Source organism: Nyctereutes procyonoides, unplaced genomic scaffold (assembly GCF_905146905.1).
Source record: "Nyctereutes procyonoides isolate TBG_1078 unplaced genomic scaffold, NYPRO_anot_genome, whole genome shotgun sequence".
NCBI classification, from domain to species: Eukaryota; Metazoa; Chordata; class Mammalia; order Carnivora; family Canidae; genus Nyctereutes; species Nyctereutes procyonoides.
Genome location: NW_026575135.1, coordinates 18736258 through 18749407, shown reverse-complemented (window position 1 = coordinate 18749407; position 13150 = coordinate 18736258). Strand labels below are relative to the sequence as shown.

Here is a 13150-nt window from a genome sequence, read left to right as displayed (position 1 = left end):
TTGATCCAGTAGGAAGACACTGAGCAGACTCTCCTCAGGATCTTCCAGACCTGCCAGAAGAATTCCTTCCCTACCAGGTAAGAACTTAAGCCCTGGAGGGCTTGCATCTGAGGGTCTGACACTTGGGATAAACACCCAACAAAAAATTTGCAAGGAATTCCTCAATACACAAATCCACCCGCAGACCCTAAGAGGGAGCCTATTGCAAAATGCCCACGGTCCAACAAGAGGAGAGCAGGATGAGGAGATGGATGGTGTCCCAGGCCATGTGGAAGGCAGGCAGCCCAGGGCTTTGGGTCAAGAGGAAGACAGCCACACTGCCTGTTCTGAAGCAGAAACCATGGCTGGAAATGCCACTCAGAATATAATCCCAGTGCATGGCCCAGAGGGAAATCACAGCCACTCCTCCACTTGGGTTTGGCTCAGAGCGGAGGACGGGGTCTGACTACATTTCTTGTAAAAGGGAGATGGCCAGTGACCAGTGTGGTGTCTTCAAGGATCATTTTTCTGAATCCATTTCTCCTGGAGTTATTACACATCATCCTCCAGCTGTCTGTAAGGCCTTGGGGATATGGTGAAGGGTGGGGAAGGGGGCGGGGGGAGGGTTTCTTCCCCCCAAAGAGATGACATTCTCCAACATGGAGCATCATTTTCCTTTTTAAAATGGGCCATTTTTAGACCTCAGATGGTAATATGCAAGGTTGTATTGTATGAGTAAAGGTTTATGAATAAAACTATGAGCCAGGTTCTGAAGTTAAATGTATTAAATCCATTTGCTCCGTTTTTTCAATTTTTCTCACATTCGTTCTTAGATTTTCATATGGAAAGACTCCTCGTTACCCCTAAGTGGAGCAGACGATGCTTCACACCATCCTGTAAAGACCACCAGATGGAAACTCGCCAGCCCAGTCGCGGTCCGTGCCATTCGCACACACCTGAGCCTTGACATAAACAAACGAAGGTCGCTGACGTTTACCGAGGTTTACCGAGGGCTCACTACCCATCAGGCGCCACTCGGTGTTTCTGCTCACTGCATCTCCGCGACAGTCCCACCAGACAGGTGCTGCTATCATCCCCACTGTACAGATGAGAAAACGGAGGCTCCAAGAAGTGTCAATAACAAGCCCACATTCAGCAACTGTGCAACAGACTGGCTCCTGAGCTCCCGACTCCGTCCAGGGTCTCCAGAAATGTCAGCCTCGTGGCTTTTCCCTCCTCCCCAGTAAACGGAGAGATGATCAGAGTTCTCACTGTGTTCTTGAGCTTTCAGGATAAAACAGCCCCATGTGACTGTGGCTTCCAGGCATCGTTCTGTCCTCACTCCTGGTGCGCCTTCAATTCCTGCATCTCTCCTGCCATGGGCACCAGGAGCTGAGCAGGACACCCCAGGCAGTGTCTCTCTAGCAGACAGCGGAGGGACCACCGTCCCTGGGTGTGGACGCGCAGCCTGAGGTCCCCATGGCTCCTGACAGTTACGCTTGCATTGGTGACTCACGGCAACCCCAAGAGCTCCAAATCTCTTCTGTTCTAAATGCACAGAACTCCTCAGCTAGGCCTCTAACCACTTTGGACACAGGCAACATGATTTGTGCTCATGCAGCCTTCTATTTGGACTATTTGACTTAATCTTAGATTGAATCGCACATTCCAGCCCATTAGGGTTCCTTGCACCTTGAATCTGTTCCCAACTTGGATCTGTTGGCCCGGACGTCTGGCCTCTCCCACTCTCTGCCCTGCACACGGCAGGCCTCCATCTAGCATGGCTGAGTGGACAGGCGGAGCATTCACCGACGGGGCTTAGACAGGGAGCTGGAGGGGAGGTTTGGTCACCTGAGGTCCCTAGTGCCTTCCACGACCGCACTGTTCTGAGCCCGTGCGGTTTAGCTCCCTGAAAAGAGGAAAGAGCAGTGACAAGAACACTTCTGCTTCTGACAACTCGACTCAGACTGGGCAGTGACGAGGAGTCTGAGAAAAAGCTTCGTGAAACACAGCAACATGACCAAAGTTTTACTTACACAACAGAACACTTTTGCTGCCATATTCTGGTCAAACTGGCCGAGGATGATCCTCACGTCATTGCCCTGTGGACAGAAGGACACGTACGTGAAGGAGAGTGGACGACAGGCACACTAGAGGGCTTGCAGCCGTGGGCAAAGAACATTCGTGCACCCCCAGCTCCCCGGCCAAGAGCTCTGGCCTCTGTGGGGCCAGCTTCCCCTCAGCTTCTGCCGCCCTCCCTGGTCTCAGGGGCTCGTCCTGGGACAAATCTGCACTGGCTGGAGGCTTTATAAAGCTGGCAGCTCTGAGCGGTTCCAGCAGGATCCATGATCTCCTTCAACAAGGGGCAGGCCAGCCCTACAGGGCACTGAGGCAGCATCTGATCTTCTTCCCCACCTGACACCCAGGAAAACTGAGGCCAGAGGACAGAAAGGAGCTCCCAAGGTCCCCAGGGGAGTTGGTGGTGGTAGAAATCAGGCTGCAGCGGCTCCACCCTCCCCTAGTATTCTAGACTGTTCTATACCCTCCTGGAACCCACAGAGCTTCCCAATTAAGAAGTTTCAGAGTCTCTTTGAGTTCTGAGCTTTGTTCAAATCTCACCTCCACCCACAAGCCTCAGGGCGCCTCAGGCCGCTCCTTTATCTGTCTTGGCCTCAATTTCCTCATTGCTAGAATGGGGGAAATGGCAGTGCCTAGCTTCTGGGGTTTTGGGGAGGACCAAATGAGATGATCCACATCAACTGCTTCACACAGTTCCTGGCACATAGTCAACGCCCAAAAAGTACTGGCTAGTATTATTAGGGTTTTATAGCCTCATCCCAACCCATCTTTAACTCCAAGAAAAACTTACATTTGAAAACTCTATAAATAGGACTGCGCTTATGATCTCAATGTGTGCACTGTACAACAGCTCCTGTGACTCATTTATTCATTAAACAAACTTTTACTGGGTGCTTGCCTGAGGCTCCCTCCTGGGTCAGGTAAGGGATCCTTGTTGCTCGCTGGGGGGACGGGGATGCAGGCGGGGCCCCACCCCATAGAGAACAGGCTACAGGAGGATGTGCCAGGCAGCCTGCAGGACACCAGCCGGGGCCCTGGCCCACTGGCCTGCTCCCCACCCCAGTCACTTCCTGCCCTCTGCACTGAGGCTCAGCCTGGCAGGTGGTGCCACCTTCCCGCCGTTCCGCCCGTCCCTTCCAGCAGGACTCAAGGCTCTTTGATGCATAAAGAAGAGAAACATGCCTTTAAAGATCAGTTTTTAGCATCTTTCAAAATTGGAAAGTGCTGACTGGGAGGCCATTTTACTCATCATGTACTTTAGCAAAATAAAAAAGGCTTGGATTCTAAAATCATCCTTCGTTTGCAAGCAAGAATGGAAAGAAGAAAAAAAAAAAACCTTGCTCTGAAAGGACTTTAAAAGATCGTTAACAGAGCAGTTGAAGGAAGGCAAGCCTTTGTCATCACAATGTCTGCAATGCTATAAAAAGTTCTAAGCTGCTTCCGTTCTATGGACATGCTCTCAGGCACACTCCAGGATTTTTTCTGCTTGTTTGTTGAAATCTTTTAGCCTTTTTTGCTGCTAATAGTATTCATCCAACCAGCCAGCAAACACTTATTGAGCATCTACTTTGTGCCAAGCTCTGTGTTGCTAAACATGATATAGTAGAAATAGCTTATTGGATTTTAGAGAGACTTTAGTTCAAATCCCAGCTCTACCACTGACCAGCTGTGTGGCCCTGAGTCTTAATCCCCTGGAGCCTCAATTTTCTCATCACTGAAAGAGGGGTAATACAACCTAGCTTGCCAGGTGGCTGTGGGATTCATGCTAATGAAACCTACCCACTGGCCTCCATGATGCTTCCTCTTGGTTCTTTCCTACCTCCTGGTCCCTCCTGCTCAGTCTCCGGGTCAGCTCATCATCTCTCCGCCCTAAATGCTGGTGTTACAGTTTTGCCCTTAGCTCTGTGTCCTCATCACTCTCCTTGGGCATCGTCATTTGAGAGCCCAGCCACAACTGCCCTCTGTGTGCTATGGAGGCCTGACCACTCTCCCCACCCACTGCCCACTGGACCCTTCCACTTGGGCTCTCCCAAGTACCTCAAGCTCAGCACATCCCAAGCTGAACTCGTCCTCTTTGCCGACGAGCCCTTTCCACCTGTCGTGTTGTCCATCTCTGAGAATGCTGTCGCTACCCTCCCACCCATTCAGGCTCACTCACCTCCATCCAAGCCCTAACCAGGGCCTGCTGGTTCTGCCTTCCATCCTGTGCCAAGTCACCCCCGTGCCCGCAGCCCCACCACACTGGATTTAGCCACCATCATTCCCTCCTTGGTGAACTACAACTGTCTCCTGGCTGGATCCCCACCCTTGGTCCTGTTCCATCCACCCTGGTCGCCACAGAGCAGATGAAGGAATCATTCCAAGATTTAAACATGGTTGTACAAAATCCTTCCGTGGCTCCCTGAGCTTTATAGGTCAACTGAACTCCTTAGAAGGACATTAAAGATGCTTTGCCAGCCAACTCCTGCTCAGCCCTCACCACTCTTCCAGAGCTTGAGAATGAGCTATGTGCAGTTCTCTAAAACAGGTCTGCCACTTGTGCACTCATTCACCGGCTCATTCCCCACGTTTTCCCCCTCTTGTTTTCTGCAAGCTCTTCCATCTCGAATTCCCTTCCCTCTCACCCCACTCCTTTGCGTGGAGAGCTGCCACTCACCTTTCATGCTTTAGCTCAGGCACCTCCTACTCTGAGAAACCATCTTTGCCCTATTAGGTGGTCATTTGCTCCTCTGTCAGCCCAGAGCACTCTGCTTCCCTCTATCATGGCACAAGTCCACTTACTTGCCTGTCTTTTCCACTGGACTAAGGGTAACTTTTTTTTTTAAGATTAAAAAAACTTATTTATTTGAGAGAGAGACAGAGCATGAGCAGGGGGGAGGAGGGAGAGGGAGAAGCAGGCTCCCTGCTGAGCAGGGAGCCCGATGTGGGACTCCATCCCAGGACCCCAAGGGAGCTGAAAGCAGATGTTTAACCAACTGAGCCACCCAGGTGCCTCTGGACTGAGGGTAACTTGATTCGGCTCTGGGTCCCAGGTCAGGGGGACAGGGCATACATGACATATATACATCAACAACAGGCGTTGAATGCATGAATGAGGGAGTAGATGCTATGTGAAGTACCAAGCACAATGCCTGGTCTGCACTCCTTATTCAGTTACTGGTAGCTATGATCACCAGAGCACCAATATCCTGCTAGCCTAGGGCCTCAGCACTCATTGGGTTCACCATGTCCATTTCTTGAATGGACCGAGGAGCCCACATCTTCATGGCTGACCACCTAACCACCTGCAGATAGATAAATAACCAGCTCTACCACTCGTGGACAAGTGCGTGTCTCTGTTGCCATGACAACCAAGTTGCATGGACCATTTGGTTCTGTGCTCCCAGACTGTTAGAATTGGATGGAACCCAAGAGATCACTGATCTACTGAACCCCTTCTTAGAGAGGCAAAAAGCTTTCCCCAAGACTGCACCGCACCCCAGAACTAGTACTCTCACCTCGGTGGCCCTCTGACCATCAGAGGACCTGGAGAAAGATCCTAACCAGAGCCAGGTTGTGCCTGCTGCAGGGAGCTATCCACACCCACTCTGATTCCAGCCAGGAAGAGGCGGCAAGATGCTGCAGTGTCTGGGAGGGAAGCAGCAGCACCCAGTGCACCTGGAGCGGGGGGAGTGGACAAAGGGAGATGGAACTGGCCTGGGATCCTCAGCAGGAACCCTGAGAGCAGTAGAAAGAGGTGGAACAGCTTCTCAAAATGGAAAATGTGTACTCCGGGAGCATGAGGAGTTTTCCTGAGAGTATGAAAAGCATGGATATACCTGTTCTTCTTTCCAGAGCAACAACTTATTGGAAGATTCAGGGGATGAGGGGAAAGGTTTTGGATTTCGGGATTCTTTTTAAAATCAAGACTATTTATTTATTTATTTATTTATTTGACATGGGAGGGGCAGAGGGAAAGAGGATCTTTTTTAAAAGATTTATTTATTTATTTATTTATTTGAGAGAGAGAGAGAGCAGGGGGGAGAGGCAGAGGGAGAGGGAGAGAGAATCTTAAGCGGACTTCGCATGGAGAGTGGAACTGATGCAGGATCTGATCTTACAACCCTGAGATCCTGACCTGAGCTGAACCCAAGAGTAAGATGCTCAACCAGTGCTCCACTGAGGCACTCCTGGGTTTGGAGAGTCTGAGAAGTTTTTAACACATGCATGCTCTTGCAAAAGTTCCAGGATCACGCTGTTCAATGTTACATAACTTGTGTCTTTTCCTGAAAATCTGTAAAGTGGAAGAGAAATTGTGTCTTGGCAGTGGTCCCTGCTTCTGGCCACACCTCCCATCTCCCTGCCAGGGGTTTGAACACACTCTCCTTTGCAGTGGAAAGGACTCTGGGGCAGTCTGACGGGTACCAGGGGGTACGGCAGGAGAGCTAAGAACGTCCCTGAGGATGAGAGTAACAGAACAGGGTTGTGATGGTTCAGAGAACCCAGAATGTGGCAGAGGGCAGGGTCCAAAAATCCTGCACCCTTCCACAGACTCTCGATTCTGCAGGGGGCCACCTGGAGAGAAAGATGGCCTGAGTTGGGACAAAGGACGTCTTGTCCTCAGATGGTTAGACCTCAGGTTGTAGAGCACATGGAGACCTATGTTCATACAAGAGGCCTCACCTACAGGGAAGGGGCAATAATGGAAGGAGACAGCGATGGGGTGGGAGGAGTGTTCAGCCCAAACCCTGGATGGATTTCCTTTCCTCCTTCCTGGGTTCTTCTCATCTCTTGTCTAAAGCCTCTTTGTCTCTGGGATACTTCAAGCCAGCTAAGATCACATACACACAAAAGTGACACTTCAGCACTTCACTTCACACTTCAGTGACTAATTCAAAGACCTTGTGTATAACCCCCCGTGTGTAAGGGATCCCAGCAAATAAAAAGCAAGGGCAAGTTTGGAGCTCTCTCTAGCTGTGGTACTAAGCGGTATATCAGCCCCACCCAAGGAGATAGGTGTTATTATGTCCACTCTGGAAAGTTTCATGAGCCAGCTGAGCCCCAAAGAACTAAGAAGCTTTTCCAAGTGCTGCAGACACCGTCAGCTCTGGTGGTTCGACTCAGGACTGTTGCATCTATCCCAGAGCAGTGAGCATAGGCTGCTTATGGCTTGCTCCCTTCTCTAGACAACTGCCCCCTGCTAATGGGAACCTCCTGGCCCTGAAGACCATGCTGTGCCCCACATTCCACAGCATCCAGTGACTGGCTCACTGAAAGAGGGCACCAGCTCTGGGGTGCAGGCTATGCTCCAGATACCCCATGAGGCCAGGCTAAACTGGTCTCGAGCCAAGACAGCATTCTGGCCCAGCTCTCCTCTTGCCTTATCCTGCCTTTATCCTGTGTCCTGAGCATGTTCTCAATAAATCACTTTCACCAGACTCTCAGGCTCTGTTTCCCAGAGGTTCAACCTAAGACACCAGGTCACACATGTAGGAAGTGGTGGGCTGGTCTCGACTCCGGCTGGGCCTGGCCCCAGAGCTGGAGTGCTTGACCAGTCACCCCTATATATTGCCTCCTGGGTTAAGAAAATATCCAGCTTGCAGCAACAGCTCTTGCGAGAAAGTTGGGTAGACTTGGACGTGAAAGCACTGCAGCAGGAGAGGTGATCCTGAGACATTAAAATGGCTGGCATACATTTAAAAGAGCAGGAAAGCAGAGGCCACCCCATCGTGCCTTCCTTGTGGCCAGAGTGCGGGGTCCTGCTAGAAGGGAAGGTCAACCGGACACTGACCTCTGTGTTATCTGGCATCTCCTGCCACCTGTACATCCACCTTGGTCCACTGCAATCGCTTCCTGGTTTTCCCTGGTGCCCAGCCCTATAGACCCACCGGGATGCTGAAAAATTAGAATAAACTGTGTATGATGCTGTAGAAAGGGAGGAGGTGCTACAAACCCCAGAGCGGCCGAGCTCTTAGCAGCTGGTCATGATGGGGCTGGGAGGTGGTACGACCTGGGCCAGTGGGAAGGGGTCTAGAGCCCAGGCTCACTCCTGCCCCCTGACTCTGGCTATGAGACCTGGGGTTAAGTCCAGGAGGGTTAGCATAGATGCTTCCCAAAGTACCTCCTGGCCCTGACACACCGATTCCATACCCAGAATGAGTATTTTTATTTAGTTAGGTTGACATCTTTTTTCCTTACCAGAAATGTGCCTAATGGCAGAGAAGCAGGAGACATATATTCTTTTGTTGCTGTTGTTACATTAAACTTTTTATTCTGGTAGCCCTTCCATTTATTTTTCATTTTTATCTGTCTGTCTGTCTATCTACTGGAGTGTAGTTGACATAAAATGTTACATTAGTTTCAAGTGTACAACATAAGGATCAGACAAGTCTGTACCCAAAGGAGGCATATATTTTTAAAGATGGAAGTAAAGAAGGAATGACCCATAGCAGCCCACTGGGAAAGCATGCCATTTCTGTAAGTTTATTATTTTATCTTGAAAATTCACGTATATTTAGCATTCCAATTACGTATCTGTGCTTATCTTAAGATAAAAATAATGCTTTTCTTCCCATGTTTCTGAGCAAAACTGGCCCACTGGGAAACTGTACCATGTTCATGCTGTAGCTTTGCATCCCCCTGGGGTACCTATGTGAACCATTTCCGGCAGTCAAGTAGGCTCCTGGCCTGTGGGGATGAGAGGGGAGCTCCCACAAGGCCTCTCCCATGGAGCAGAGCGGGGGGTCACAGTTCACCTGAAGGTCTAATTTTGCCGTCTTCCTGTTTTAGGCAGAATAATGGCCTCCCCCCAAATGTCTTTTTTTTTTTAAATTTTTATTTACTTATGATAGTCACAGAGAGAGAGAGGCAAAGACACAGGCAGAGGGAGAAGCAGGCTCCATGCACCGGGAACCCGACGTGGGATTCGATCCCGGGTCTCCAGGATCGCGCCCTGGGCCAAATGCAGGCGCCAAACTGCTGCGCCACCCAGGGATCCCCCCCAAATGTCTTATTTCCTCATCTCCAGAACCTGTGACTATGCTCTGTGACATGGCAAGAGGGAATTAATGCTGCAGACGGAATTAAGGTTGCTCATCGGCTGGTTTATAAATTAGGGAGATGTTCCCGGAATCTGAATCCTGAATGATGGGTTGGGGGCTGCTCCAGGGAAGGGGGAGAAAGCAAATAAAGTGCACAGAGCAGGACATCTGAAGCCTGGCCCTCTGCCCCACAGGGCCCAAAGCTTCAGAGCAGGCACCATGGAGACACCCAGGGGCAGCCTCCGCACCATCCCCCCAGCCCAGCCTGGCAACAGTTCCCCTTTAAAGCCCCATGTTTGGAACAGGCCTGGAAGGAGCTTAAAGGCCTCCGGTCTCCATCACGCAGAGATGGTTTTATTTCTTGACTTCCTTTAGGCGAACTTCGGTACATATCTGCTAAACCAGCCTGATTAATTTTGTTATTTGGTCCCTCTGTGCTCTTGCTTATTTTCGCCTGGGTGATCTGTCCAAGAAGGAGAGGGTTATGGCTCCCAATGCTATTGTGTTTCTGTCAATTCTCCTTTGTATTTTAACAAGCTTTTCTTTATATATTTCAATGAGATGTAATTTACAGCAATAATGGTCCATGAGTGTGTAGTTCTCACGGTGAATGGTACCCCGATCTACAGAGAATGACTCTCCTTAATCCTGTTTAACGGTCAGTACCTTGAATTCCCTTTGGTCTCCTGTGAACACTGGGGTTCTTGCTTCGTTTGGTTGGCTTGCCCTACCTCTGCCCGACTTCTGACCTTTGCCTTTTCGGGGTCACTTCCTCCGCCGTCAAAAGCTACAGTTAGTTCTTCAAAAACACAATTGTAGAAGTCTTTGCCTTTTCATACGGAGTTTGACCTATTTGAATTTCTGGTCAGAATGGCTCTATTTGGTCTGCAATTACCTACCTGGTACGCTTCCCCGCGTTCACATTCGCTTTCTGCTTTTCAATATGTGGACTAGATTTTCCCTGCTTTCACCTTCTATGCTTCAAAAGCTTCAGGTTCTGTTTGCATTATAGTATATTTACCATCAAGTTATTCAAAGCATCCTTTAGCTTATACATTTATTTAGGAAATTCATGAGCCAGGTGGGCTCCGCTGAGTCCCTCTTCTATCTAAGACCAGGAGGTTACCACCCCTGTTTTATATCACCCACTTTTTTGGCCCTGTTAATGGAATTTGGATTTCTCTATCTCAGTTATTGTTATTCAAGTATCTATTTTTGCACTATATGTACATGTACATTTGCTTTCAAAATGAACTTCTGCATCTGTATGCAATTTTATAACAACTTATTTAGACTTAGCTTTCTGTCCACGGATTCCTGTGGCCCCTACTCAGCCATTTCTGCCGTAACCTGCTATGAAGTTTGCCATTGTTCTTGGCTGGCTGATGTAAACCTTCAAGGATTAACTCTGAGAAGGGCACCTGGCTAGTAGGCCTCGTCAGCTGCACGCCTGGGAGGCTGTCTCCCAGCGGCTCCATTGTCTCTGGCATTGAATGCTGCAGAGGAGTCGAGGTGGCCTGGTTTTTGCACCTTTGTGGGAAATTTGCTTTTTTTTCTGGCCTAGATACTTGTAGATTCTTCCCCTTTATGTTTGCACTTCAAAGCTTCTGCCAAAATGTGTCTTGGTATGACTCTCTTTTCACCAATTCTGCTAGGATGTGGAAAAGCCAGTGAGACCGTGCACATAGCAGTGTGCACATTTCCTTCTGAGGTTGTTGAGTTTGTAGTTCAGAAATGGTTGACTATTAGCAATTCTGTCAGTCCAACCTAGTAGGACTCTCTTGAGCGCACTTAAGTTTGTCTCCCTTTTTAAAAATAAACTTATTTGAGATTAGTTTTAGATTTACAGAAAAATGACAAAGACAGAAAGTCCCCATATGCTCCTCACCCAGCTTCCCCTATTATTAATATTTTATGTTAGTGTGGTACATTGGATACAATTAATGAATCAATATTGATTATTATTAGCTAAAGTCCATACTTTATTCAGATTTCCTTTGGGTTTTCTTCTCTAATGTCCTTGCTCTCTTCCTGGATCGCACCCAGAGCACTACATTATATTTAGTCGCCATGTCTCCGTAGGCTCCTTTTGGCTCAGATGTTCCTCCGTTTTAAAGACCTAGACAGTTTTGGGGAGTATTTGGAAAATGGCCTAGAATTTGCCTGGTGTTTTCTTCATGGTTGGACTTGGGGCATAAGTTCTGGAGAGGAAGACCACAGAGGCAAACTGTCCATCTCATCCCCTCATATCAAGGGTGCATCTTCTTGTGGATGAACTTATCACTTAAGTGAGACTTACCACTGTTGATGCTGACCTTGGTCACCCCACTGAGGTCATGTTTGTCTGATTTCTCCACCATCAAGTTACTCTTCTCCCCTCTTTCCATTGTGTACTCTTTGGAAGAAAGTCACTTAAGAAGTGGGTCGTTCTGCTCCACCTCCATGAGTATAAAATAGCTACATCAATCATTTGGGATTTTTCTGTATAGGAGGTTTGTCTGTTCTTTCCCATTAATTTATTCATAGCAGTATGGACACATGGGTATTTGTCTCATACTTTGAGTTACAATTCCATATTATTTTATTTTGTTGCTGAAACTGTCCCAGCTTTGGCCACTGGGAACTCTTTTGGTTGGTGGCTGTACTCCTCCAACGTGCCCCCATCATTGTGTTCTGCTGATGTTTTGAGTACTTCCTCACTTTCTGGCATTAGAAGATGATCCAGGATCATCTTGCATATTTCCTGCCTTAGTCCTAAAATCAGCCATTTCTCCAAGGAGTCCTGGTTCTTTTTTTATGGAGAATGGTATTAGAAACCAACATCTGGGTGCTCGGTGTGCTTGTTGCTATTGTGGTGCCTATTTTGTGTTGATTTTGGTTCCGTTTCACCTGTTCTGGTTTTCCCTTAGGGTCTCCCTTCTCTAGTGTCCATAACTGTTACTTCTTCCCTCATTATATTGATCACTCTCACCATTTCCTCTGAATTCTGGGAAATATCTCAAGTTTGTCCTTCACACTATTGATCATTTTTCTTGGCATTAACTCTGCTCCCTAATACCTCCAATGCAGATTTTAATTCTGCTCTTTGGTATTCAGTTTTCTTCCTTGTCCTCTGTACCTCCTTCTCTATCTTATCCCACAGTAAACCAGAGATGTGCTTTTACTCTGAGCTTTCCAGAAGTTACTTTATTCCTGAGTATTCTATCCTTGTGTTCTCTATTGGCTTTATCTGCCCAGATTTGGTATTTTATTTACACACACTCAAATTAATTTGATTCTGGGTGATGGGGAACAAAACAGGGAACACATCAGACAGAAACTCCTGCCTCCCAGAGTTTATGTTCTGGTGGGAGGAGATAGATGATAAAACAACTACACAAAATGAGCAATAGGTCCGATGTTGTGATGAGTTGAATTGTGTCCTCCAAAGATATGTTGAACCCCCAATACCCTAGAATGTGACCTTCTTTGAAAACAAGCTCCCCACAGATGTAATTAGTTAAGATGAGGTCATATTGGTGTAGGTAGACTTGTAATGCAACACGATGAGTATCCTAATAAGACAATGTGAAGAGGAAGAGGAAAATGCCTAGGGAGTAGGGGTTGGGAGTTATGCAGCTGCACGCCAAGGAACACAAAGGACTGTTGGCAACACCAGAAAAGAAAGGCACAGGAGAGCCCCAGAGCCTTCTAGAGAACATGGCCTTGCTGACACCTTGACCTTGGGTGTACAGCCTCCAAAATGTGAGAGGATACATTTCTGTTGCTTTAAGTCACATTGTTTGTGGTACTTTGTTTCAGCAGACCTTGGAAACGAACACAGACATCCATCGGCGAAATGGAGAAAATCAGCAGAAAGTGGGCAAGGATTTAACTTTTAAATGAAGCATTTGGGAAGGCCCCGGGAAAAGGGGAACAACTGAGCAAAGATGAGAAGAAGGCTGGAGAAGCAGCCTTGCAAGCCTCTGGGGGAAGAGTGCTTCCCCCAGAAGGACTCCTTTGCCAGCAGACAGACTAGGCTCCTGCTTCCCCCGTCCCCTCCAGCTTATGTGATGTTGTCATCCTTTCTGAGC

At 48.3% G+C, this 13150-nt stretch overlaps 1 protein-coding gene across 1 annotated transcript in view; it reads right to left on the bottom strand.

Annotated features, from left to right (window-relative positions):
• Nucleotides 1-13150, bottom strand: part of GABBR2 (gamma-aminobutyric acid type B receptor subunit 2) — a 348476-nt gene that overhangs the window by 156780 nt on the left and 178546 nt on the right. The window contains exon 5 of the mRNA XM_055301415.1: nucleotides 2016-2081. Within this exon, the coding sequence (XP_055157390.1) occupies nucleotides 2016-2081 (66 nt within the window). The remainder of the gene's footprint in view (nucleotides 1-2015; nucleotides 2082-13150) is intronic.